The sequence below is a fragment of the Ostrinia furnacalis genome, unplaced genomic scaffold, assembly GCF_004193835.3.
Source record: "Ostrinia furnacalis isolate ACB-3 unplaced genomic scaffold, ASM419383v2 OfSCF0447, whole genome shotgun sequence".
NCBI classification, from domain to species: Eukaryota; Metazoa; Arthropoda; class Insecta; order Lepidoptera; family Crambidae; genus Ostrinia; species Ostrinia furnacalis.
In genome coordinates, this window is record NW_021130686.1 from 427287 (window position 1) to 453960 (window position 26674).

General features: G+C 35.5%; 4 protein-coding genes across 4 annotated transcripts; 2 read left to right on the forward strand and 2 right to left on the reverse strand.

The window, feature by feature from the left end:
- Positions 1 to 137: 137 nt before the first annotated feature.
- Positions 138 to 2857, reverse strand: Elp4 (Elongator complex protein 4). The gene is made up of 7 exons (XM_028321609.1): positions 2656 to 2857; positions 2530 to 2565; positions 2330 to 2445; positions 1852 to 2095; positions 1471 to 1736; positions 1105 to 1339; positions 138 to 1023 (listed from the first exon to the last, which is right to left on the reverse strand). Exons 1-7 carry the CDS (start codon positions 2765 to 2767, stop codon positions 932 to 934), a joined length of 1101 nt encoding a protein of 366 aa, XP_028177410.1. The 5' UTR covers positions 2768 to 2857; the 3' UTR covers positions 138 to 931.
- A 3873-nt stretch (positions 2858 to 6730) lies between these two features.
- LOC114365128 (elongator complex protein 4-like) lies at positions 6731 to 8709 on the reverse strand. Its single transcript, XM_028321621.1, has 7 exons — positions 8511 to 8709; positions 8383 to 8418; positions 8181 to 8296; positions 7705 to 7948; positions 7336 to 7601; positions 6975 to 7209; positions 6731 to 6893 (listed from the first exon to the last, which is right to left on the reverse strand). The coding sequence occupies exons 1-7, from the start codon at positions 8620 to 8622 to the stop codon at positions 6802 to 6804; spliced, it is 1101 nt and encodes a 366-aa protein (XP_028177422.1). The 5' UTR covers positions 8623 to 8709; the 3' UTR covers positions 6731 to 6801.
- A 148-nt stretch (positions 8710 to 8857) lies between these two features.
- eIF3m (eukaryotic translation initiation factor 3 subunit M) lies at positions 8858 to 12088 on the forward strand. The gene is made up of 7 exons (XM_028321596.1): positions 8858 to 9017; positions 9412 to 9591; positions 10052 to 10146; positions 10315 to 10530; positions 10670 to 10935; positions 11018 to 11161; positions 11877 to 12088. Exons 1-7 carry the CDS (start codon positions 8973 to 8975, stop codon positions 12071 to 12073), a joined length of 1143 nt encoding a protein of 380 aa, XP_028177397.1. The 5' UTR covers positions 8858 to 8972; the 3' UTR covers positions 12074 to 12088.
- Positions 12089 to 15826: 3738 nt separating this feature from the next.
- Positions 15827 to 26604, forward strand: LOC114365352 (27 kDa hemolymph protein; the record flags this gene model as incomplete). Its single annotated transcript, XM_028321894.1, has 5 exons — positions 15827 to 15942; positions 18703 to 18866; positions 19926 to 20068; positions 21568 to 21708; positions 23577 to 26604. Coding segments are annotated over 5 exons (657 nt in total), but the record flags the coding sequence as incomplete, so codon positions are not given.
- Positions 26605 to 26674: the final 70 nt, after the last annotated feature.

Sequence of the window (26674 nt, forward strand, 5' to 3'; positions counted from 1 at the left end):
GATGCTTGGTTATTATGAAAACAATGTGTCTATGGACATAGGAATAATCCTAGGATGTCGAAAAGCCGCCTAAAAGAACCAAGTCTAAAATCGAAATCTCAATGTTGAATCTCGAAATTAAAATAAAAAAAAATAAAAAAAATAAATAAAACGTTTATTGCCAGTAAAACCAAATACATAAAGTCCTTATATCTAGCGGATACCGCACTAAGCGAAGCTTGTGTCGCGGTAACCTTTAAAACTTGTTACACAAAAGAATCTTTACAATTGGTCTGGGAACATTCAGATCAGACTATTACTAACAGTTTCAGAGTGTTATTAATCAGGTAAATGAAATTACTTACAATATTTTAATGTTACTACTTAGTCTCTATAAGTATAATAGTCATCTTAATAATTAAACTCCTTTTACACCAAGTCATGACCATGCACGATCAATGACATAATGAAATGATTCCGAAGATGGAATATTACACTATAAATACTATTACGTATGAAAATAAAGAAATAAACTTACGAAAAACAATGTGTTGAAGAATCCAAACAGAACTTTAGCGCTAGAAACTTTTTTGCACTTCATTTTAGATTCTAATTAGGTTATTATAAAAAGTATTTGTAAAAGAAATGTAGAAATTACAAAAAGCCACTACGATGGCATCACAGCGGCGTCGCGAGCATGTGAATAAACAACAAACGTGAATAGATTCGCCGGTTTTAGGGAGATGCGCTCCGCTGAGCAGGTGGGGTGACTAATAATTAAGGCTTCAGTTACTCCAACGCAAATATGTGTGAATGCGAGAGCCCGCATCGTTAACTTTGGAGCGCCGGTAAAACTTTTATGGTAGAATAAAATATAAAGCTCTGAAAATAGGCAATATATTTTAAAATTCATAACAATTGATGTTATACTTATTTTTACTATACATAACACTTAGAAATCTATGTCTTTTTTCTTGAATCCTCCACAAGTGTATGGTGTTGCAGTAATATCATCTTGCTCCCTCTCACTTGTTTCTTCAAGTTCTGAAAAATAATTTAAAATTGTGTAAATAATTCTTAAAATCTACTGGTGTAGCTTCAAAGGTTTATAGAAATCACAAATACCTGGTGGTAAATGCAGTTTTTCAATTAAGAACTTCTTCCTCTTTAGTTTGAAAGCAAGATCCAGGCTTGGAGGCACATAAGGCACCATGGAATATATTGCACTTAGTTTTGTTATGTGGAAAAGTCCATGATAGTCTTTATAAACCGGATTTGTTTCTTTGCTTGATCCAGTGAATGATTCAATTTTTACTGCATTGTCAATTGAATATAAAAGCCTTTTCATGAGGTGATCATCCTGCAATGGGTAAAGGAAATATGTTTTTTAAAATAATAATAAATGCTCATACTCTTCAAATAAAAATAGTCCCCAACAAGAATCAACCCCCCAATAATAATACATAAATATTTTTCTTGAGAATAACTTACATCAAACAAATGTGATGGAATAGTGAGAAATGCGACAGCACTTGTGTCCCTGAGTAGTACTCTAAGACAGTACATGAACTTGATCAGATCTTTTCCATAACGTTCATGGGAGTCTTCCTCACAGTCCATAGCCATCCAGATAGGAGACCCCAAAGACTGAATGCTAATTCTCAGTATATTTTTATCAGCTTTGCCATTGCTTTTATAATCTTTAATTGCTTCTTTTATGTTCTGCAACAGCTTGAAGTAAAGCCCATTTCTGAAACCTGAAAGTAATTCAAGTCACTGGATTATTTTATCTGCTATTGTATAATATAAAGTATAAACCTACAGACTATGGTAACAAAAATTATCCAAATCAAATTATAAAAAATAGATTACCATTTACATTTTGTTCACTGTTTTCTAGATAGTTATATGAAATTTGGCTGCTTTTAACAATATCCTCTTCAATATGCTTGCTCAAATCAAAATGGTGGCCAAAATTTGTGGTACTGCCAAAGGAAGACTCTACTTGGTTGAGAGCTTCATATCTCCAAGCAATTTTCATTTTGTCAGTCCTCTCAGTGGTGTCAATTATATCATCTTCAAGGGGTTGTGCACATGGCTTAGGTAGTTCTTTAACCTGAAACATAAAACAAATAAAGACATGAAGAATTTTGGTGTTACATATTTGTACAATGGCTTGTTTGCGAAGATAATTTAAAATAATAAAAAAACACTGATCTCTTAAAAATTTAATCTAAAATAAGATTAAGTTATAAAATAATAGAGTAATTAGTATTATTTGAAATAAGTTCAATATCTACGCAGTTACCAAGGGGTTTTAAGAAGTATAGATCACAATCCTAACACTTACAATTTCATGTGGGTCTTCATCAGCTGATGCAATAAAAAGTGCATGTTTGCATATTATTCCTTCAGAAAGGAAGTATTTATTGAGAATTCTGCTATAATTTCCTAAGACATCTTCCTCTGAAACAGATAAAATACAAATTAATTTGATGATGAGAAAAGCTTACCAGTGCTCATCAAACTTTAGATTATTTTTATACTTACCGACGACAAAAATAGCTCCGGAAGGCAAACCTCCACCTAAAAGAGAATTTGAATAGTAAGATTGTATGTTTTTATTAGAATTTTACATGTTTATTATTTTATAGGTTAGGATTGAACAATACGAACCCACGATATGATCTAGCGAGGGTATCCCAGACGATACGTAAATTGAATTATTTTTAAGTTTCGTCCCACTAACACTTGTCTGAGTTTCACTTATTTTGTGAAAACTAGACATTATTATTAAACTTATGATCTGAGAAAGTTAAAAAAATATTTTCCAACAAAAGATTGTTTACGTTTTGGTTGTCACATTTCAGAACTGTCAAAACTGTCATTGTATTTTTTTAAATTCGTGAATGGCTATGGAAACAAGATTATGCTTGTTGTTGTGAATGACGTTTCTGGACTATAACTTTGTAGTGCTTTGTGACTTTGTATTCCTTCGATCTCGGGCAGTGGGTANATACTGTGAATGTACGTCACGCGGGGTCACGTGACCGTCGGCGGCACTCAATATTTAAGCGAACTTTGAATGCCTATAAAATCATAACTACTGGGTATTTTTGAATGAAATAAAAACTAATGTATTTGTAAATGTAAAAGCCTAACTGTAACATAGGTTTCAAGTGATTTTGCATACCTAGTAACATTCTCAATTAGTTATTTTAACTATGAATCAAAAAACTGGTCCTAGGTTAAAGCAATTGCTTGTCTTACTAAACGACGGGAAGCTAGGGTAATTGCGCCGGTTTTCCGTCCAGCTCCTGTTTTCGTCCATTTGACCGACTTGCCACAAACAAATACGGAAAATTAGAATACAAGTCTAACTTTCCGTGCAAGTTTGGACTTGTTACAATCTATAATATCTAAGTAACAGTTCTGCCTGCATGAAAATGTAATTTGACAAGTAATAACTCCAAAAAAATGTACGGAAGTTGCTGCTGCACACAGGTGAATGGAAAACGTCGTCAAGTTAGAAAAAAAACGTGCCGGTAGGGAACTTTCATGGTATGTTTAATTACTGTTTTAGCTACTTTACGTAATGTTTTTGGCATGTATGTCTAATTATTAACATAATAAACACTATTTTAAGGGTTTATTAAAGCTTTTGTATAGAAATCTTAGATAATTAAGTGGACTAATACTAGCATAACAATTTTGCAAGATTTTGGTTTTCGTCCACGTGGACGGAAACCCTGACACCTAGTTAATATTTTTAATAATCATTTTACTTCAATGGACCTACAAAATACAATGTTTTTTCTTCCAATATGATCTTTATTGCTATTACATTAAACATTTTAGTTTACGTCCACTTTTTAACAGTGATAAACCCATAAAAACCGTTAAAAAGATGTGGACGAAAACAAAAAACAGCTTTAAACGTTGTTGTGTTTTCGTCCATGACGTCATGAGCAAGCACTGGGGTGGACGAAAACCAAAATTAGCTATTCCTGTAGATTAGTTTTCGTCCATTTGTCCTTCGACCTATTGCAATATTTTCCTAAATTTAGGTAAGAAACTTATTTAAATCTTTTTGATATCATTTGAAAGCTAACAAAATTACCTTTCAAATGATATACCACAATCCATAGTTACTGTATTGTAGAATTGGTTTTAAGTTAATAATTCAACTGCACCCTTTTTTCTACACGGTGGTCGAAAACTAGCGTACACTAGGACGAAAACTGATTTTTTTGGACGAAACTAGTGAAATCGCCTCTTTTGCATAAAATATTTTTTATAAAAAAACCCGTGGTATTTACTTATTGTCATATAATATTAACGTAAAGTAGACTATATAAGGACTAAAATGACATAAGATACATACAAGTAAGGGTATTTTAAGATATTCATTTCGCATCACAAAGTTGGCAACTCCGCTAATTGGACGAAAACTAGCGCACTTACCCTACGGAACCCTGCACTGCGCGTGGCACGACGACACTGGGTTACTGATTTTTTCATATAAATCTAATAGAATCGAAGCATAGACATTGCAAAATAGGCATTTTATTAAATATTACGTGAGATTGGGGGGGTGGGGGAGGGGGTCAGGCAAAATCTCACCAAATCTCACCAAGGGGGGCGGGGGGGTTGAAAAATGGCTAAAATTGTCTCACGTAATTTATGGACGCCCCCTTACTTAGTGCAACTTTGTTAATTAGTAGGTAACTATATTTTCTAGCTAGGTAAGTAAGGCAGTCTTAGTTTAATAGTGTCGTAATACGGAAATATTTGTACTACTGTTACTAGTATTTTTCATCTGTATTTCAGGGTTGGTCGAACAATAAGATTGCAGATTGCATAATAAAAATAAGGGATAATTTGCTGTTTCTCAATGTTTCCTCGGTCATTTGGCAATGTTGTTATTCGTATTAGAAGGAAATGATATTTCAATGACAATGTCGTTACTTGCATTTCTAACTTATAAGAGGATGTTATTTCGTCTTAAGACGATGTTAAAGTAAACAAACAAAAAATAATATATTTTTTTCACAGTCAAACGATTTCAAATGATTAACAAATAAAATGGTAGCGACGAATTAAGTGATGTAATTAATTAAAGGTCGTTTTCTAGATTATACTGAGTCGATATCACACGACCTGATTACCAATATCCGTTAACTTCGATAACAGTATTAAATCGTTGATTAGATGACATTATGAAGAAATTATTTGTTTCCATTGCAACAACTGAAATTGGAACATGGACATTGGACAGCGCACTATGGAGCGAAATTGAGATTTATGGACATAGCGATTTTTTTCACAATTTCTATTTGAAAAAAATACCTATCGATAGGTTACGTTATTCTGATGAATAAATGCTGCACAAGTTTTTCTCTAAAACCAATAGTTTGAATGGAAAAAAATATTTTCCATTTTCGTTGTATGGAATGAAACATAAAGTGGTCGATTTCGACTAAGCCTTGACAGATCTTGCTTTGAAACTACTTAAGCCTTGTTCTATGGCTTGTTGACTGTAATCCTACGCTATCAGCGCGCATCCAAAGTTGCGCGTTCACAAGTTATGAGGTTCTGAAAAATTAAAAAAAAGTAAGTAAAAGTGACTTTTTTTTTGAATATCTTTAAAGATTTAACAAAAATATAAAGATTTTATACGTTAATAATGTAAATTAACCTTAAATTACTGCTAAAAACACATTTTAATAAATTTAAAAGGAATTAAATCAGCGATTTTTTTTCACAATTTCTGTTTATAAAAAATACCTGTCGATAGGGTATGTTATTCTGATGAATACCCTTTCGAATTCAAGACAGTGCAGTTTCCCATCAGTCTGCTTCGTAATGACTATAAACAAAGCTCAAAGTCAAACTCTAGGGACCTCTGCTTAAACTCCCATGAGTGCACAGAGGTACGCAGGTAACCGCGTGTGATGCTCATAGCAATTTTCGATAGGTACAGAACCCCGTACATACGTCATACATATTATAGAAAGAAAACACCCAGACCAATACAAACAAATAATGTTTCTGCAATTTTAGTATGATATTTTTATTTATTGATAAACAAAGAGACTGAACAAAATTGATGCGTACCTATACTGATTAATGTTATTAACCACATGCAAAGCTTCGTGAATTGCAACAACTATAATTAAATTTATTATCCAAGCTCTAAATAATCGCTACTAAGCGTAACTTATCATAATAAAAAATTCCAATCGCTCAAGCTCCCAAGGGCCTACCGATAGGTCGGGTGACGTAATCTTGAAATTCTTTAAGCCGGCGCAGAACTTCCAGAAGGTCGGGCGACGCCACGGCCACTTTGAACCGTGTTTACTTCTGCAGTTATATTTTATATTTATTCGATTCTAGAAAATATTCCCAAAAAGTCTGAAAGGTGTTTTAATTTGTATCACTTGGATATGATTTCTAGTAGAAAGTGTTGTGAGTGTGACGCTTGAAGGGAAGGAAGTCAACCTAACCTAACCAACTACGTATTTCTATACTGTGTAGCTGGAAATTGTGGCGGGAGCTCTTTGACGCGCTGTTTTCGGCGAAGAATTGCGCGCGCAGATTTTGACAGCGCGAAATACCTACTTTAGAAGAAATACCAAGCCTTAAAATTAATGCTTCAGTTACTCCAACGCAAATATGTGTGAATACGAGAGCCCGCATCGTTAACTTTAGAGCGCCGGTAAAACTTTTATGGTAGAATAAAATATAAAGCTCTGAAAATAGGCAATATATTTTAAAATTCATAACAATTGATGTTATTCTTATTTTTACTATACATAGCACTTAGAAATCTATGTCTTTTTTCTTGAATCCTCCACAAGTGTATGGTGTTGCAGTGATATCATCTTGCTCCCTCTCACTTGTTTCTTCAAGTTCTGAAAAATAATTTAAAATTTTGTAAATAATTCTTAAAATCTAGTGGTGTAGCTTCAAAGGTTCATAGAAATCACAAATACCTGGTGGTAAATGCAGTTTTTCAATTAAGAACTTCTTCCTCTTTAGTTTGAAAGCAAGATCCAGGCTTGGAGGCACATAAGGCACCATGGAATATATTGCACTTAGTTTTGTTATGTGGAAAAGTCCATGATAGTCTTTATAAACCGGATTTGTTTCTTTGCTTGATCCAGTGAATGATTCCATTTTTACTGCATTGTCAATTGAATATAAGAGCCTTTTCATAAGGTGATCATCCTGAAATGGTTAAGGAAAATATGTGTTTAAAATAATAATAAATGCTCAGTCATACTCATTATACAAACCTATAGGAATCAACCCCCCAATAAAAATGCATAAATATTTTTCATGAAAATTACTTACATCAAACAAATGTGATGGAATAGTGACAAATGCGACAGCACTTGTGTCCCTGAGTAGTACTCTAAGACAGTACATGAACTTGATCAGATCTTTTCCATAATGTTCATGGGAGTCTTCCTCACAGTCCATAGCCATCCAGATAGGAGACCCCAAAGACTGAATGCTAATTCTCAGTATATTTTTATCAGCTTTGCCATTGCTTTTATAATCTTTAACTGCTTCTTTTATATTCTGCAACAGCTTGAAGTAAAGACCATTTCTAAAACCTGAAAATAAATCAAGTTACAGGATGATTTTTTTATCTGTTATTGTATAAACAGATAATACTAATGAAATGTTATCTAGATAAAAATTAAAAACATAAATTACCATTTACATTTTGTTCACTGGTCTCTAGATAGTTATATGAAATTTGGGTGCTTATAACAATATCCTCTTCAATATGTTTGCTCAAATCAAAATGGTGGCCAAAATTTGTGGTACTGCCAAAGGAAGACTCTACTTGGTTGAGAGCTTCATATCTCCAAGCAATTTTCATTTTGTCAGTCCTCTCAGTGGTGTCAATTATATCATCTTCAAGGGGTTGTGCACATGGCTTCGGTAGTTCTTTAACCTGAAACATAAAACAAATAAAGACATGAAGAATTTTGGTATTACATATTTGTACTGCCTGCTTGCGAAGATAATTTAAAACATGTAGAAAAACACTGATCCCTTAAAAATTTAATCTAAAAAAAGAGTATACTATAAAATAATAGGTAATTAGTATTATTTGGAATAAGATACAATATCTAAGCAGTTCCCAAGGGATTTTAAGAAGTATAGATCACAATCCTAACACTTACAATTTCATGCGGGTCTTCATCAGCAGATGCAATAAAAAGTGCATGTTTGCATATTATGCCTTCAGCAAGAAAGTATTTATTGAGAATTCTACTATAATTTCCTAAGACATCTTCCTCTGAAACAGATAAAATACAAATTAAATTAATGATGAGAAAAGCATACCAGAATGCTCATGAAACTTTATATGAATTTTATACTTACCGACGACAAAAATAGCTCCGGAAGGCAAACCTCCACCTAAAAGAGAATTTAAATAGCAAGATTGTATATTTTTTATTGAGAATTTTACATGTTTATTAATTTATAGGTTAGGATTGAACAATACGAACCTACGATATGATCTAGCGAGGGTATCCCAGACGATACATAAATTGAATTATTTTTAAGTTTTGTCCCACTAACACTAGTCTGAGTCTCACTTATTTTGTGAAAACTAGACATTTTAAAATTTAAATCTGAGAATGTTAAAAAGATTTTCCAACAAAACGTTGTTTACATTTTTGTTGTCACATTTCAATCAAAACTGTCAGCAGTACTGTCATTGTATTTTTTTTAAATTCGTGAATGGCTAAGGAAACAAGATTATTCTGCTGCGTAAGCTTGTTGTGAATGACGTTTCCAGGTTATAACTTTGTACAGTGCTCTATGATAATTATTGTATTCCTTCGATCTCGAATTTCTGAACTGAAAAAAAAACTTGTTTTGTTGGCCAAGTCTAGGCACATGCAGTTTTTCGCATTTCCTTGAGAAAATAATATTATTTAGTAAAGCAGTTGATAAAGAAAGTCAATATGCAAGGCCCTGCAGTGTTTATGGATATATCTCTCGAGGATCAAGTAAGTTTTATCAGCCTTACAAAACATAACCTTTAATGATTGTGGAAATTAGCAAATCACAGAAAGATTAGCATGTTTTGTGAATAACTCGTGATTAATTCAATAAAGAAATAAATTTTTAGTTACAAAAAACCAAACAGTACAGTGACTTTTCCTCCAAGTTTGTAGGATAGACTCAAGAGTGATTTCTAATGTAATGTACCTGCCTTTGTGGCATATATTTTGTTCTTTGATTATACTTGTGGACTAGATAATGATAAACTTATTCCCATAAATCCTTAATTTTAATATTAACTTGATTGAATGATTGAAAACTTGATACCTGCATGCTGCATCCACTTGCATCTTTCATTGTGAGTTATCAAAATTATGTATTTTTATTAATAAATTTCAGGCCTTAGAACTGCGAAAATATTTTAAGAGCCTGGGTGCAGAGATATCTGAAGAAAAATCACCCAAAGGGATTGAAGATGACTTGCACAAGATTGTTGGCGTGTGTGATGTGTGCTTCAAAGAACCAAATGAGGCAGACATCGAAGCTATCCTGAACAGCATTGTCTCTATTATGGTTTCAGTAAGTTTTAAATTTGTTTGAAGTGCTTAATGCTGCTTCATTCTGTATAATGGGTGTATTTATGTTTAAAAAATCGTAACAACAATGTAATGCTTGGTAAACTGTCTATGTTTACTGTAAACCAGTGTTTTTAACAACCTGTGGGTCGCGACCCCCTGGGGGGTCGCGAAGCCTCTATAGGGGGGTCGCGAGAGGTCGTAAAAACTACTTCAGTAAAGGAAAATTCTTATAAAGACAGATAAATTCGAAATCGAATTATGAAAATGTTGTATGGATTGAAGTATTCGGTCCCTACAAACATCTTTGCAACATTATAAAAGTCATGAAAAAAAACGCGAACGGTAGGGGGGTAGCCAAAAATTTTTTCATACTAGGGGGGTTGTGTCATGAGTATTCTTTTCTTAATCATCAATATTTGCATTCAAGTGCTTAATTTTTACCCAACAATTATTTGTTATAGATTCCTTTGGAAAGAGGAGAAAATCTGATACTGGCTTTCAGCCAGCGTCTCACTAAAGCTCCTGGGCCTAGACTTGGAATGGTTGCCCTGCAATCGTAAGTAAAATTGTAGCTTATTTATTATTTATAAGAAGGTTTAAGGTTCCAAGACAATAAAAACATTTTTATTTGTTATTATTATTTATTTTAAGTCTATTAAATATTGAAACTTTAACAAAGTATAGCTAAGCATATGTTTCTAATTACATACAAAATTAATTACAGCTTATGGCGCCTGTACAACAATTTGGAGGCCAACTCTGCACTCCGTTACCATGTGTATTATCATGTAATTGAGTTGGCTTCCCGAGTGGGCTCAGTGCGGGATGTATTCAGTGGAGTGGAACAACTCAGGAAGGAGTTTGCTAGCTGCCCTCCCTCCAATGAGCAAATGCAAAAGTTGTACAGGCTTCTTCACCAAGTGCTAAAGGAACAAAACAGGTATTAGAGAACAGTTCAGGAAATCATTTGTTTATTAAATGAATTTCAACAATTATCTATCAAATTTTCAAGTATATGTTATGTAAATGGTTTTTCTTAGACAAAATGTAATAATGATTATGCATTTTCAATGTTTCAGTGAACTTGCAGCTAAGGTTATGATTGAATTGCTTGGCACATACACAGATGAGAATGCATCATATGCAAGAGAAGATGCCATCAAATGCATTGCCACAGCCCTGGCTGACCCTAACTCATATCTTCTAGACCCACTCTTAGCTCTGAAACCTGTAAGATTCCTGGAGGGAGAGCTCATTCATGACCTTCTTAACATCTTTGTGTCAGAGAAACTGTCCAGTTATCAAGCTTTTTACAAAAATCACAAAGAATTTGTACATTCCCAAGGTATAAAACATCTATAAATTATTTTATGATATTTAGTACTAGGGCATTTATGAATCTTATCTTGTCAACTCTTACATTTTAGGACTGAACCATGAACAAAACATTAAGAAGATGAGGATATTGTCATTCATGCAGATGGCAGAATCAAACCCTGAAATCACATTTGATGAAATCATCTCTGAGCTTCAAATTGAAGAGAAGGATGTTGAAGCATTCATCATTGAAGGTAAAAATATTTTGTTTTGATTGTTTAAAGATGTTAAAACTAGCTACTAATTTAGCCAACTGGTGAGTGCTGAAGGGGTAGGAGGCATATCAGGTTAGCGTCACTGTCGAGTAAGGCTTGTCACTCGCCAGTGCAAACAATGTAGTAAGCGCAAATACCGTAGTCCTCATTAGACTCATGATAAGAATAGATAACTGTACCTCTAGCACGAAAAACTCGTCTTCAAATCTTTGCGTATTCGTTACGCGACGATCTCGATTGTCAAAATTAGTTTTGTGCTATCATTTAAACTAAGTTCACTTTACGTCATTTTCACAGGTGCACTATTTTAGTTTTCTGAAGTTTTTGTAAAATCTTTCGATGGCGGGCGATTAGAATACGCAAATGATTCGAAGTCAAAAGTTTTTCGTGCTAGAGGTATTGATGCGAAAGTGTGAATTTCCGTGAACAGTTTTCGTGCTTCCAACCGAAGCCGAGGACAAGATGCGCCATGTCGATCTCGGCTTTGATTGATAATAATGGGTCTTATAAGTCTTGTGGCTTGTGACCATACTTTTTTCGTAAAAAGCTCTCATCTCAAATAGGTTTTTAAAAAGCACTTTTACACTTCCCAGTATTAACCCTACCACAGCTTCGGGACAATAATCTCAATCGAAACAGTAGTAATGGTACAAACTTGTAAGGATAATAATAAAATGTCAATGTTGTGTTGCAGTGCTGAAGACGAAGCTGGTGCGCGCGCGCATGGACCAGGCGGCGCGCGCCGTGCGCGTGTCCAGCACCATGCACCGCACCTTCGGCCGCGCGCAGTGGCAGCAGCTGCGCGCCGTGCTGCAGGTAATAATAATAATAATGCCACCGTCCCGGAGAGTCACTCAGGCATATAATTTCTGGTTGTTCGCATCTTGCTAACGGTGAGTATTTGCACAGGCATAACCTAGTAGCCAGAATCATCCATCAGCAACTTGCTCTTTAGTACGGCCTTCTTGAATCTGAGTCGCCATATTACCAGTACCAGCCGGTGCCAGTTCTTGAAAATGGTCATGCATTGCTCTATTGGGATCGGTCTATCATCACAGACAGGACTATTGTCTGTAATAAACCTGATATTGTGGTGGTTGATCGATCCCAACGTCGGGCAGTGCTCGTTGACATCACCATCCCGCATGACGAAAACCTCGTGAAGGCCGAGAAGGAAAAACAAAGCAAATACCTTGACTTGGCCCACGAGGTGACCGCCATGTGGGATGTTGACTCGACGATCATTGTCCCGATAGTTGTCTCGGCGAACGGGCTAATAGCGAAGAGCTTCGACCAACATCTAAAGAAGCTCTCGCTAGATGGTTGGCTCAAGGGTCAGATTCAAAAGAATAACATACCCTATCGATAGGTATTTTTTTTTAACAGACATTGTGAAAAAAAATCGCTGATTTAATTCCTTTTAAGTTTATTAAAATGTGTTTTTAGCAGCAATTTAAGGTTAATTTACATTATTAACGTATATAATCTTTATATTTTTGTTAAATCTTTAAAGATATTCCAAAAAAAAAGTCACTTTTACTTACTTTTTTTTAATTTTTCAGAACCTCATAACTTGTGAACGGGCAACTTTGGGTACGCCCTGATAGCGTAGGATTACAGTCAATAAGCCATAGAACAAGGCTCAAGTAGTTTCAAAGCAAGATCTGTCAAGGCTTAGTCGAAATCGACCACTTTATGTTTCATTCCATACAACGAAAATGGAAAATATTTTTTTCCAGTCAAACTATTGGTTTTAGAGAAAAACTTGTGCAGCATTTATTCATCAGAATAACGTAACCTATCGATGGGTATTTTTTTCAAATAGAAATTGTGAAAAAAATCGCTATGTCCATAAATCGCAATTTCGCTCCATAGTGCAGCGGTGCGATATCTTTAAGGGTTTTGTATATGTAACAAAACTGCATTTATATGCCCAAGTAAATACTAATAGTTTGTTCCATTGTTATAACCTTATGAAGTAGAGCTGTACAACCCCATCGAGCTAACTGCGCACTTCGCTGGTATGCGACTCTTCTTCCCACTTACATGCACATCTCCCCACGTTCGCCCCATCTGTACCAGAGCGTCGATATGACGTCACGACCACCAGGTGCGCAGTTAACCGGGTAGTAAGGTACAGATTTCATTTGGGAAATTCGAAATTCGTCACATAAAGGTGTGCGTTGCTGAATAGAAGTAAGATTCACATCTACACGAATATTTTCTCAGTTTTTTTTTATCTAGGTTATATTTCGAAGAGTCGTCCCTTTTCCATTGTGTTTACAATTTTTTTTACGGAAATACCTATAGTAAAAATCTTTGTGGCGGTTGAGGTAAAAGTTTACACTTATTGTTCTTCACTTGCTGCGTCTTTGAGATCGCGTGAGTAAAATTAAAAATACTAATTAGACAGAATGACAGTCAGAGTTATTACCTTTTTGACCTTCCGACTTTACCTTGCGGATATGGTAATAGACATCTTCAAACTTAATCTAATACTTCTATTTTCATGTCACGAAAAGGTGAAACGTGCTTATTTTAATTTTATTCAAAGATATTTCGTGTGTCATCCTTTGACACCAATTTGCTTTGTATCTCGTCTTTTCTAGACTAGCTAGGGCTAGGTTTTTAAAGGCTGTTAGTTATGTACTGGATATTTCTTTAGCTCCGATGCATAATTTGTTGTTGTTTGAGTAGGGTCGAAGTAGGTACCGGTTTTGGCCATCTTTATTGTTTGCACCGTTTTTAGCCATATTAAATTTTCGTTAGTGTATCTTTATATTAATCTCCAGTTGTAACCATTTATGAAATATTTTTAATTTTACCCTATTTTTTGTTTGATAGTAAAAAGTGGTTAAACCTTAGGTAGCTAAAAATGGTACAGTTGCCCTACCTATTATGTGTAAAAAAATAAGTTTTTTGTAAATTATAAACCCACAGATAAGCTAGCTCTGTTTTAGCCCAGACATAGCTGAGGTAAATTTTGATACGATTGTGATCTGCACAAAGTATACAAAACTTTGGTAATTATAAGTTAAACTGAATTAAGTGAAAATAGCTCTTGATTGTTGTGATATTCAAGTTGGCTTAATAAGTAGGTACGAGAATTTTATTTAGGCTACAAGAGCAGTCTTGTTCCTACCTATTCAAACCTTAGCTATCAAATATTCTTATCGTGATTGTAAGGATGCAGGGACTCCGGTTTCATTCTCCGAAAATAGCTATTTCGCTTAATGGCTTCTTCTGGCTTTCAGACTGTGGTACTATTGTTTTACTTTCAGCATGATGTGCTTAGTCATTATAATACTAAGTTGTGGCAAATACGTACTCGCACAGTCAGCGTCAAATACTAGTTCGTGTAACCCAAAGTGGCCAAAAACTTGACAACACAATTTTATTACAATAATTACAAAAACGTGTTGCGAACTTTTTGGCTATTATTTCTACTTGTTTCAGTGTTTTATTCTTATACCACCAGTATTTTTACTACTACTGGTATTTTCAAATGTATGGTTACACAGATAAATATACTTAAATAATATCAAATAGGTATAATTATGCCCATTATACAGAAACCAGCACTTCAAAACTAAATCCGTGTCATCTTATGTCACGGTAATAGGTGTTATTACAAAAATGTGTTGTGTGCTGTCGCCTGTATATTGGGCACTAGCTTTCCGCCCGCGGCTTCGCGCGCGTGGACTACATTATCTCTACATATTTTACGGAACCCTATTTTTTTCCAAAATAAAATTTAGCATACTCAATACTCAATACTCAATATTTTTATTGCTTCCATAATGTTACTCGTGGATAATGTAGCTTTCGAATGGTGAAAGAATTTTTAAAAACGGTCCAGTAGTTTTTGAGCCTATTCATTACAACCAAACAAACAAACAAAGTTTTCCTCTTTATAATATTAGTGTAGATAATGTATAGTATACCCGAAGTACATACTTCTAATCGACATCAAGGGTCGCTATTAATGCAGTACATTTGACCCTATGAGCGTCGGCGCTTGGTATGCCAGTCCTCTAATAGTTCCCATTTAGGTTACACTGATTAGATATATTGCCTGAACTTTGACACTCCACAGTGCAGCAATTACACGTGGCCACGTTTCCTATTGCTGTCTTTCTCACCTATTATATTATGTAACTACTCTAACTACCTATTAAAAACAAGAACGTCTACGTTAACCGGTTTCTACGTCATGTTGATGCGGTTAAATGAGAAATGTTAGTATTGTATTGTGAATTGTATGAGAATTATTATCATTTGAAGTTAATGATAGTTATGAATATACTGTATAAACAAGTTTAGTCGTGTTTATTGTTGGACGAAGTCCAAACTTTGACCTTTGTGTAGTAGGAATAATCAAATACTGGGTTCACATAGAAAATCTGTCTTTGAAATTGTTAGTATAGTAGCCTCGAAAAATGTAAGGATTAAACAGGCATATTACTCGTACGTACTAAGGCTACATTTTCCTTACTGCACTTACAATGTAGTAAGTACGTTTCAAAATATGGCGAGCATATTATCACTGCCATGGTTTAAACATCATTGTTTGCTGAACGAATTTGTATTTGGTTGTGTTACTGGCACAAAACAAAACTTACAAATTGATATTTTTTTCTATTTCAGAAAGCGTTCGAGAACTTCTCCAGTTGCCTGAAGGCGCTGGTTGACCCCGCCAAGTTGCAGGCAGAGATAGAAGAAGCGTCCCCTAATGGCCAAGTTGACGAAGTTTTCAAAGGGTTAGTTAAAACTAAAAATATTAAAAAAGTTTGTTTGAACGCGCTCAGGAACTACTGGGCCGATTTGAAAAATCCTTTTCGTGCTAGATAGGTAACCCTTTTATTGGGGAAGGTTATAGGCTATTTAAGATCTCGCTACGACCGAAAGGAACCGAGTACCTACCTATCAATGAAAAATATTGCGTAAACGGGAACAATTTATTCAAACGTTTTTCACGAGTACGAAGTCACGGGCAAGTAATAATAAGTATTTGGTAAAGAAATCAGGCCAGTGCCCCAAAGTCAATGTCATTGTATTATAATTTTTATATCGTAAACGAAAACCCACCAGTTTTTTGAATCTTGTATAGTTTAGAAATAATCGAGTGAGATCACTTAACGTTTCCACCCTGTATAAAGTTGTTATGTTATGACAGTCACCAATATTTTGATGAAATGAATACCAAATGTTTGACTTCATTAATGCATCTATAACATGAGATGATTCTGTTTATTTTACTGTAAGTACCTATTACTATCTAATTTCTCTCACAACAAATGGTCGGCTTTTAAATTGTATCGTTATTAATTGTTTACCTAAACCGAACGAATATAGCAATATTATAACGGCTTTAGAACATATCGCCGGTATTGCCATTGACGTAATGACATAATTATTTGTTAATGATAAGGCAACACTTATGTTTTCCTCATCACCAATTAATTGCTTAATGAATTACCGCTAAATGATACTCAGTTCGAATTAATAAATAATTAGATCAATTATTATTATTATTAATCATAATAACTAGAGATGGGCCGACTAGTCGCCGACTAGTCGGGAAAGCCGACTATTCGGCATCATTTGTAGTCGGCCGACTAGTGACGACTATTCGGCAAAATCTGCCGATTATAATCGGCGCATTAAAAAATTAAATATATGAATGAAATAAAACTCATAATTATCAAGATGATTATGAGGTAGACCAAGGGCGTTTATCTAAACCATTTTTGACTGCAAAAAATCGGTAAAAGGTGGTTTCACCTGATTTAAAATTTTGGCAATCAGTCTAAATTCATAAAAAGATAAGATTAGTTAAAATTACCAGGAAATCATCAAAAATGTATAAAGTTTCTGAAATTTGTCCATAAAAAAATTTACACTTTTTTTCGACGAAAAAATTCATGGAATTGCATACCTATCCTGCGGGGAAGTGGATTATGTGGGGCTCCTCTCATCGGAAGGACGGGGAATACACACACAAATAACCCCTGAGCTCCGTCGATCGCCTTAGTGTGAAGAACTATGGGAATTCGGACAAAGCCATCAACTATCGCAGTCTGTGCCAGCAATTGGCGGGCCCTGCCTATTGACGGTGATGGTAGTCCGTGCTATGTAGGCTATGTACCCTTACGCCCCCAGCTTCTGACCATCACCATGGAGGGTGGAGAGAAATCAGTGGGCCTAGGTTGCGTGCCGCGATAAGCGCAGTTTGCTGATACATTTTGACGTCTATAAATAAGAATAATATCACGGTGCGCATCCTAGCCCAGCAGGAGGCGATCATTTTGTCACCTCCTCTGACCCCTCCGCCGTCCAAAATTATGACATCTACCTTAGGTACTGTTAGGTGATTGTAATGTTGCTTTTGATTTTTTCTCATAATTAAAGAAATCTCATTTCTCAAGAAGTTTGTATTTATCTCTTTAGAAATCTAGATATTGTTATTTCTTTGAGAAATCTAGATATTACTCTTCGGACAAGTAGGTATTAGAATGATCGGCATTGCCGACTAGTCGGCCGACTAATCGGCAATTTGAAAACCGATTAGTCGGCTAGTCGGTTAGTCGGCAAAGACCATAGTCGGCCCATCACTAATAATAACTTATTAATAATAGGGAACATTTTGGCAGTTTATGCTTATGCTAAATAAGGATTTAGGACAGATTTAAAACTGTATCTAAAGCTATTATAAAAAAAGTTTCTTCATGGTAGGTTCCCGATGTTCAATAAAAATTTTTTAGGGATGTTAATCCCATACAAAGATCTTTATTTGAACACCAAAATCACCCCCTATGGGATTGCTCAGTCTTCCCGTGGAATCCAAAGTCCCATGAGGCGATTAATTTCTATTGTGCCTCGATTCGCCGGTACACTCAGCGTCAAATAGTTCGTGACACTCAAACTAGCCAATAAGTTCGCAACACGCATTAGTTGCAATTGGAATATGGTTAAGATATAAACTTTTAGATAACTATAAGATATAAGCGGCGCAGGACCGGTCTTTGTGGAAATCCTTGGGGGAGGCCTTTGTCCAGCAGTAGACGTCTTTCGGCTGAAACGAACGATAAACTTTTTGGCTACTGTGGGTGTCAAGGACTATTTCACGCTGACTGTACCTGAAGGATTAAGGCTTGTTTTAGGCCCAGAACAGACGGTGAAAAGCAATTGCAACGAAACTGCAACTGCTAGTTACTTTTGAGTTGCATCTAAGTTTCTGCCATAGCGTCCGTTGAGAGACCACACATGATGCGACCAGTTTGAAACTTTCAGTTTCATTCATCAGAATCATCAGAAAGTTGCAGTTTCGTTGCAGTTGCGTTTCACCGTCTGTTCTGGGCCTTAGAGTTACGCTGACGCATGATGACTGTCAGCGCTGACAGCCGAAATGTATGCGTCACTCAGGAACATTCCCTTCAATTACATACATATTGATCTGTCAACGCCGACGATCAGCGAGCGGTCAGCGCGATTCTAAAACCAGCTTATTGTTTCCACAGCTACTGCGCCAAGACGCCTCAATTCAAGAGCTGTTTCACGGACATGACAAACGCTGTGCGACCCTGCTTCAGTGAGAAGGAACGCAACAACCTGAAGACAGTGTACAATGTCACCGAGCAACTGGCCGAGTTCATCTGCTACAAGGAAGGCGATAGGATTGCGCGTAAGTTTCAGACTAAGAGCTAGTGAACGCCAGACCTACTTCATTTTATAAAAGCTGAAAGTTTGGTTAGCGTATGCTCCCAGTATAGGATATAATGTTGGTGAATTATGAAGTTTGGGTCATCGTGGCTTTGGGAGCTACCCTAAAAAAACTGTCTGGCAAGGAGTTGGAACTGTTAAAACTGTCTGTCTGTTGGGGAAAATACTTCTAATTATTGCCCAAATATGAAACATAAAAAATCTGATTTTATGGTATAACGTAAGTCTAACTTTTGCGGTGGCTTTTTCTGTATATTCAATAGACTGTAATTCTACTAACGTTACCATTAAATCTGATTTTTATGTATAATATTTGGACTACTGCTTCACGGAGCTGATGCTTTAGTTAGAAGGAGCGCCACAACCTGAAGACAGTATACAACACAAGATCAGTTGGCCGAGTTCATCTGCTTGGAAGGCGTATAACCACAGTATAACTATCATACACTGGTCATCACAAAAATCGACCTTCCCGCGACAAGCACTTTCAAACGTATGCATCCCCACTTCCCACCAATAATTATATTGGTACCATTTAAAAGCCTAGTTCTAAACTTCATTTCATTAAAGGAAAGGGTTTTACCCCAAAAATGAGTCTGCAGAAGAATCCAGAGTCACTTCTTCAAAAAATAGGTAGTTACGCTTGAGCCAACTTTTATGGCTATACAACTGTTAAGTTGGGATTAATCGCTATCCATCTGTTAAAGAGGACACGTGAGATCGTTATTTGGTTTTATAAACATAAAACTTGGTCTAATTGATCCCAGAGGTGAGCCCAAAGTGAGGTCTTTTTTCAAGTATGTAAAAATTAAATGTGTTTTTCTTTAAGGATATTTATTGGGCCTTCAAATAACACCAATATTGTTGGGGCACCATGATTGTGTCAGTAGAAACGAGTTTTCCTGTAAAACGTAGGTGGGCCGATTTTTGTGATGACCAGCGTAGTTGCCGCTTTCACCCATTGTACACCCTATTCCCCTTGTGTTAAGGTCCAAAATAACTTATCGCCTGTATTTTCCAGTGTTCATCGCCGAGGGCGGGCGCGAGTGCTTCCAGGACAAGCAGGAGCAACTCCAGGAATGCACCAACCGCACGCTCGGCGCCGACTTCAAGGTGGACCCCAACAACCTGAGCGCCGATAGCATACCTAACATCGCTTTCGGGGTGAGTGACAAGAAGCGACCAGTAACTAAAGTCTGGTCTGCGAGCACGTAGAATTTTGTCCAATGACCCCAGGCTACCCATCCTTATCGCTCGCGTGTAATTATATTGCTGTCGCGACTGTGCGACGGGCGCCCGCAGTGAGTGTGCGAGCGCGACAGCATCAGGACAAAATTCTACGTGCTCACAGACCGGGCTTTATGAGGTTTCACAGTGCGCGTGGACGCACAGGATGACACATAAACCAACCACAGAGCTCTATTCAACGCTGTGCGTTCGATTTGCTGCTTCACTTAAGCAAGCATCATTTGTGAATACGGGCGTAAGTCTTAAAAACCAAAATATTTGGAGTAACAATCCGTCCACCAACCCATGGTTCTACCTGCTTCACGGCGTACGAACCAAAATTCGAACTGAATTCTTCATTCGTTTACCCCATGATTAAATAGTGGACAGTCCTCTTAAAAGGGAAGGCACTGTACGCGAGCTGCAACAGCAACAGCCAATCTGGGAATAATTGCAGGAGGCCTATGTTCAGCAGTGGACGTCCTATGTCTAAAATTAGGATGGTAATAAAATATTGTACAAATTTTGCATAAAAGGCAGAACCATCATATCGCAGAAAGTTCTTAGAGATAATCGTCTTTTGGCATACTGTTAAAGGTAAAACTCATTTATTTCTGTAAAAAGGCTTAAAAAAAGCACTTTTACACGTCCCAGTATTAACCCTACCACTGCTTCAGGACAATAAATGGGCCAGTGCTGAGAAGAAGCAGCGCAAGAAACTCAGTCACTATTGTCAGCCTCTTTTTCAAAGGTTTACATGCTTTAAAATGTACAAAGTTATAAATATTCATGCGAGCTAGGCAGTAACGTATCCCAAACATTTTTATCTTTTAAATAATCATCGACTTTATAGTAGCCCTTTTTCATTATGGTACTTTTAATATGTGCTTTGAATTTATGAATGGGTAGTTCTACAACAGTTTGTGGTAATTTATTAAAGAATTTAATACATTTTATTCCCCTATCGCATTATTAAGGGTTGTAGGGGTGAGGTGGAGGGAGAGAGGGGGGTAGGGGAACTCCCCCTGTGAATGACGGTAAATTGCTAAACAGTTTGTCATTCCATTCATTGAGCTGTGGATATTGTTACGTCATCGTGAAAACTATGAGTAAATTTTGACAGCTCTTATAAAGGTTGTCAATTAATTAGTGGTGACAACTACCCTATTATCCCGAAGATAGGATGCGCGCCGTGATATACTTTATCGACGTCAAAATGTATGGGCAAAATCGATAAAATGGCGTGATAACCGCTTATCGCGGCGCGCATCCCAGGCCTACTCAAGGTCTCAACACGAAATTTATTTGAAATGGAACGCGAAAGTTTAAAATCTTATTGATTTTATTTATTTATTCTCATTTTAGGAGGAAGAGTGACCAATGTTTGGCCCTGTCAGATGACTATGCCTAATTTGATTTATTTATTGTGATTATAGGAAAAAGAGTGCCGCCAGCTGAGCGAACTGCAGCTGTGTGTAGTGGGAGTGCTTGAGACGTGCGAGGCGCCCACGACCGGCAACATCGTGGAGTCCATGTTCAAGTTCATCCGCAAGGCCACGCCCTGCAGCGACGTCGCTGTAAGTACTGCCACAGAATAATAATGAAGTACTACCAGGAGTACCAGGCCTGTTCATCTCCGCGAGTTTACATCGAAAACAAAACACGCACGATGGCCCACCTACAGGATACTATTCGACAAGGCCTCACATACGAGCGAACATTGACTCACGCACGCGTATTGTTCTGTATGATGGAAGAAAATAAAGAAAATGGTGTACCAAATACTGCCTAAATAATAATAAAAACACAGAATGTACTTTTTTAAGTTGCCTCAAGACACTGAGAGGTAAATAAGTAGTTAATATTATTCATGATAATTCATGCTAAATCATGTATTTCCTCCGCCATTTTCCGCAGTTTGGCACCTCACGTCACATCATTTTACCGAAGTCAGCCCTATAGTTCGGCGCAGTGCCGATCACTGACGTTTATCAACAAAATGGTGCTTCACTCTTGAGACAGGCTAAATTACAGGGTGCGCCAAAGTTCACCTAAATTTTCAACTCCGAAAATTGGAAGTCCGAAAATGTTCTTCCTAAAATTTTTCATCCTAACAATCACAATTCCTAACTACTCTATCTCTAATGTTCATAATTCCGAATCATTCAACTTCATAATGTCATTAGCAATAAACATCTATTACACTTTTATTTGTTCTCCTAGATTTTCTAAACATAACCATATTTTACACTATTATTCAAAGTCATATCTTTTTTGTTTAGATTTCTTTCTCTAACAATATATTAAAGTTCAAGTTTGTTGGCATTAGCACGTATACTTAAGTCCCGCTCCATTCATTCAGTCAAGTTCCAGAAACGAATCGGTCCTATTCATAATTATTGGTTTAGGTTAGGTTAGAACTGTGACCACAACGCACGAGCCGAGCGAGCGAAGCCAGAGTCCCGCTCCAGTCATTCAGTCAAGTTCCAGAAACGAATCGGTCTATTCATTATTATTGGTTTAGGTTAGGTTAGAACTGTGGCCTTACGTTTTATTAGCGAAGAACGTACTTCTGTACGTAGTATTTATTATTATTCTATGGTATGAGTGAAAATATTATGGTAATGTTTAGGGATAAAATTGTTATGATAAATAACAGTAGGAGTTTAAATATATTTACATAAATGATATTATTAATTAAAATTTTCGGAAACATGAGTGTTATGAACATCGCCGGTAGCACTACAAATAGTATGAATGAAAACTTTAGGAGGAACAATTTTAGGAAGAGTGATCATTCGGATTTAAAATCGTTAGGAAGAACAATTTCGGGTAAATAACTTTAGGTGAGCCAATATGGACCCTAAATTACACCATATTGTTAATGACATTGAGCATACATTTTTTTTAAATACCTTCGCGAAGTAAAACTTCTGTACGTAGTACTTATTATTATTCTGTGGTACTGCAGGCTTTTGGTTTATTCCACTTTATTCACCTGGGTTATCACCTGGCACCTGGGTAAAGAAAGTGAAATTTTTAGTGTCTTTATTTCACCGGAACCATTTCCCACCCTTTTAACCATTTGTATTTGTATTGTCGTGTCAATAAATAATCTATTCTATTTCACAATTTCACCTGGTAAACAGATGCGAAGACCTGAGGACACTAAAAATTCCACTTTCGTCACCCAAGTGGATTAATGCAGTCTTTTGGTTCTGTACAATCTGAGACTAACAGCTGTGGTAATAAGTTTTTTTTAAAGATACGTCATCTCGCTCTAACGAATATCTCTCTCGCTCGCACTCCCTCTTCTGTCCTTATGGCGTAGTTACACTTACACATGCGCGAAATTAATCAAACATAGAAAAAATATACCAACCGAATTGAGAACCTCCTTTTGTTGAAGTCACCTATGTAAATAAATTCGTGTTTTTCATTCCAGGAGACGAAACAAAACAGGCCAGGGTCGGCCTCAGGGCTCGCGGTGACGTCAGCCACCTTCCTACTCGGCCTATTCGCGGCCATGTATGTGTAAGCTACGAGTAAATCGTTTCATATTATTTATAGCACCAGTCACTTAGAGACAAGTTGCCATAAGAGTAGATAGACGCTTGAACATTAATAAATGTGTCGTCACACGTTAAACGACATCCCAGTTTAACAGTATGCAAAATTTTCACTTTAAGAGTGGTTATCCCGAATAAAGCTTCCTTTGGAAAATCATTTCAGGAAGTGCTGAGAAAAGTTGCCCTAGAAAGTCTAGCCCTAATCAAATCAATTTCAAGCATTTTCCAAACTTTAGAATTTATTTATTAAAACCGATCGAAGCAGTAAAAATATGTACGTACATTCTTCATTTTGGATCGTCTTCTAACCGTTTGTGTAGCATTTCATTTGTTTTTATGAAGTTTATCTACTCTTATGGTTAAATTGAGATGCTTGTGATTAAATGTGTCATTTGCAAGCCTAATTAGTTTTACATGTATTGTGGTGGAAGATAATGATTACCTGTTCACATATCATTAATAGTTAGTTTTCTATTTTAATTTCTAAGAGTATGACCGTACCGTGAGTAAATCAGAGTATAATTTATTTGTATTTACTAACACACAGACAGTTAAAAATTAACATTAGTGTAACGTAAACGTGCAGGCTAAAAAGAACCGTATCACTACATGCGAAAGATTTTTTTAAACTGATTATGTTTTTTTTTAACAGTAGAGTAGATTAAGTGTCGCATAGAATGAAAATGCTAGGCCAAAAAATTAAGGAGTCTGTCACCATTATCGTGCTAAAATGAAAAAACAAATTAAAGTTTTTATTTTATAGGAATAATGCGCTGTGCTATTTACTTATGTATACTATAAATTGATAAGGTTTTAATCAAATTCATGCTGTAATTCGTAATTTATAAGCGTGCTAGATTTATTATTGAACAAACTCGCGTTTTTATTTTATTGGAAAATCGAACTCGCCAAACTATATTTTTCTAAAATGAAATATGATTTTGTTATACTTTGAAACAAATTTTTGATATTTACATTTTTATTTTGAGAGTAAAACTCATTTACTTTAGTGTGCGATGCGAATATTTATTGTTTGCTAGTTTTAAGAAATCTTGAGCTTTTTAGTACATTATGATACAGCCAAAACAATATTTAAAAATATAATGAAATCATATTGAACATTTTTGTGTGGTCTCCTATACCGCGTTTATGCATTGGTTATATTTGCGCCAAGATGTAGTTTTACAACCAATACACCAATTTATAAAACTTGGCAATTTATACTTCACACCAAAAACGTACAAAGACAGCTAATGTAATGCGTAGTGATAATTTTGTACTTTATTAATATCCAATTCTTATACCACATATGTACACATTTAGTGCTTTCTCTTTACAAACGACGTATATTAAAATAATGAGCTAGTAATTCTGTAGTAAGCATTCTGATATCATAAAATAGTCACAAAAATAAAAAAGAGCTATTAGTTTTGCTATTGCAGAATGTTTTTGTAATAATATTGTAATGTAACCAGTACATATCGCTAGAGTATCAGTGCCAAGAGTTACCGGCCAAAACGCTTGCCTAAATGTAGATTTACAAAAATGTTATGTAAAATTAGACTTGATATCGAATTCACTATCTCTAAAGGCGCGCGTGCATGGCTTACTTTTTTGTCGCCGTGACAGTATTCGTGATAGTATATCTGTTTCTTTTACACTATTATGAAGAGAAAAAGAGAGACATACTGTCGCGGTGACAAAAGTCACGTTGTAAAGTCATTTGTCTCTTTTGTCTCCTTCTAAATTCAATTGACAATAGTCCAACGGTGTCTGTGTCGAACTACTACTCGAGATCCGAAGAACGCTGTTACGAATCCTGCTGCTGAACTATTGTGGTGAACCCTCTCGTGGCACAAGCATATTTTAAGATAAGCACGAGAGGTTAACGGGATTTTTATAAAGAATAATATGAGAGAATACAAACAGAAATAGCCATCAAAATACGTCCTAGCTAGAGCGTCCTAGTGTTTACAAAAATCTTGTAAATCTTTTTAAAATCTAAATCTAAAGAAATAGTGAATTTTATTGAAATATAGTCTAAAACATCAGTGTTTTAAACGCGAGGTAATGCGAAGCTGTCCATATATTAAATTAGAATAATAGATATAGAAGTGGGATTGTTGTCCCTAACGATAGTTTATTTGCGAGTGCATAATTATGAATGTAAAATACAACGAATGTTACAGTCCATAATAGTTTTAAAAGCCGGGTTCTTTTTAAACTTTTACTTAAATGTCGGACTTAGTTAATTCATGATTATGTTTTCCTAACACTTAACTAATGTATGATTAATTTTTTTTTCTATCTATCATTGTAAGTTACTTTTATTCTATATTTTATATAGAATTAGTTGCAGTAAAGTGAATCAGATATAGAACTGCTGAAAACTTATTTATTAAAACATTTTATGTGCTTTTAATTCTTGTTACAAAATTTTAATTTACATAAACATTCCATTTTATTTTTGATTGTATTAAATGTTGATGCTGTTTCTGATATTTCATTTTTATTTTATATTAATTTGTTAATTATGGGTTTTATAAGATATAGTTTTAAAATAAGACAAATGACAAGAACATTTTGATACGAATTGTTTATTGTTTTTAAATGTTTTATTCCTTTAGGTTTCACGAAGACTGTTTCAAAAATAGCATTGTGAAATTATTGCTAATTAGTCTTGTTTTTTAATTGAACGTACAAGATTTTATAACTACCTATTGTATGAAAGCCAATCGTTCAAAACGTTATTTTAATGTATTTGCTTACCCAAAGTTGTGTCGGTAATGAGATATTGTACCCAATTTATTTTAGATCTTCCTATTAATAAGCAAAGTGCTAAGGTTTAATTTTGTAAAATGTTTACATTTTTAAGGCATATCAAATAAACGTGGAAATATAAAACGAGGTTTCTTTTTCTACCGTATAAATCAACCTAAGGCTCTATCTAGTATAGATCGTTTCATCCACGAAG

Bases quoted from the DNA above. Each gene is read 5' to 3' on its own strand.
- eIF3m (XM_028321596.1), top strand. From the start codon at position 8,973: ATGCAAGGCCCTGCAGTGTTTATGGATATATCTCTCGAGGATCAA. The intron at 10,531-10,669 runs GTATTAGAGAAC...TCAATGTTTCAG, and splicing joins GTGCTAAAGGAACAAAACAG to TGAACTTGCAGCTAAGGTTA. The intron at 11,162-11,876 runs GTAAAAATATTT...GTTGTGTTGCAG, and splicing joins TGAAGCATTCATCATTGAAG to TGCTGAAGACGAAGCTGGTG.
- LOC114365128 (XM_028321621.1), bottom strand. From the start codon at position 8,622: ATGTCTAGTTTTCACAAAATAAGTGAGACTCAGACTAGTGTTAGTGGG. The intron at 8,297-8,382 runs GTAAGTATAAAA...TATCTGTTTCAG, and splicing joins CGGAGCTATTTTTGTCGTCG to AGGAAGATGTCTTAGGAAAT. The intron at 6,894-6,974 runs GTATTTGTGATT...ATTATTTTTCAG, and splicing joins AAAACTGCATTTACCACCAG to AACTTGAAGAAACAAGTGAG.
- Elp4 (XM_028321609.1), bottom strand. From the start codon at position 2,767: ATGTCTAGTTTTCACAAAATAAGTGAAACTCAGACAAGTGTTAGTGGG. The intron at 2,096-2,329 runs GTAAGTGTTAGG...TTTATGTTTCAG, and splicing joins ATGAAGACCCACATGAAATT to GTTAAAGAACTACCTAAGCC. The intron at 1,737-1,851 runs GTAATCTATTTT...AATTACTTTCAG, and splicing joins CAGTGAACAAAATGTAAATG to GTTTCAGAAATGGGCTTTAC.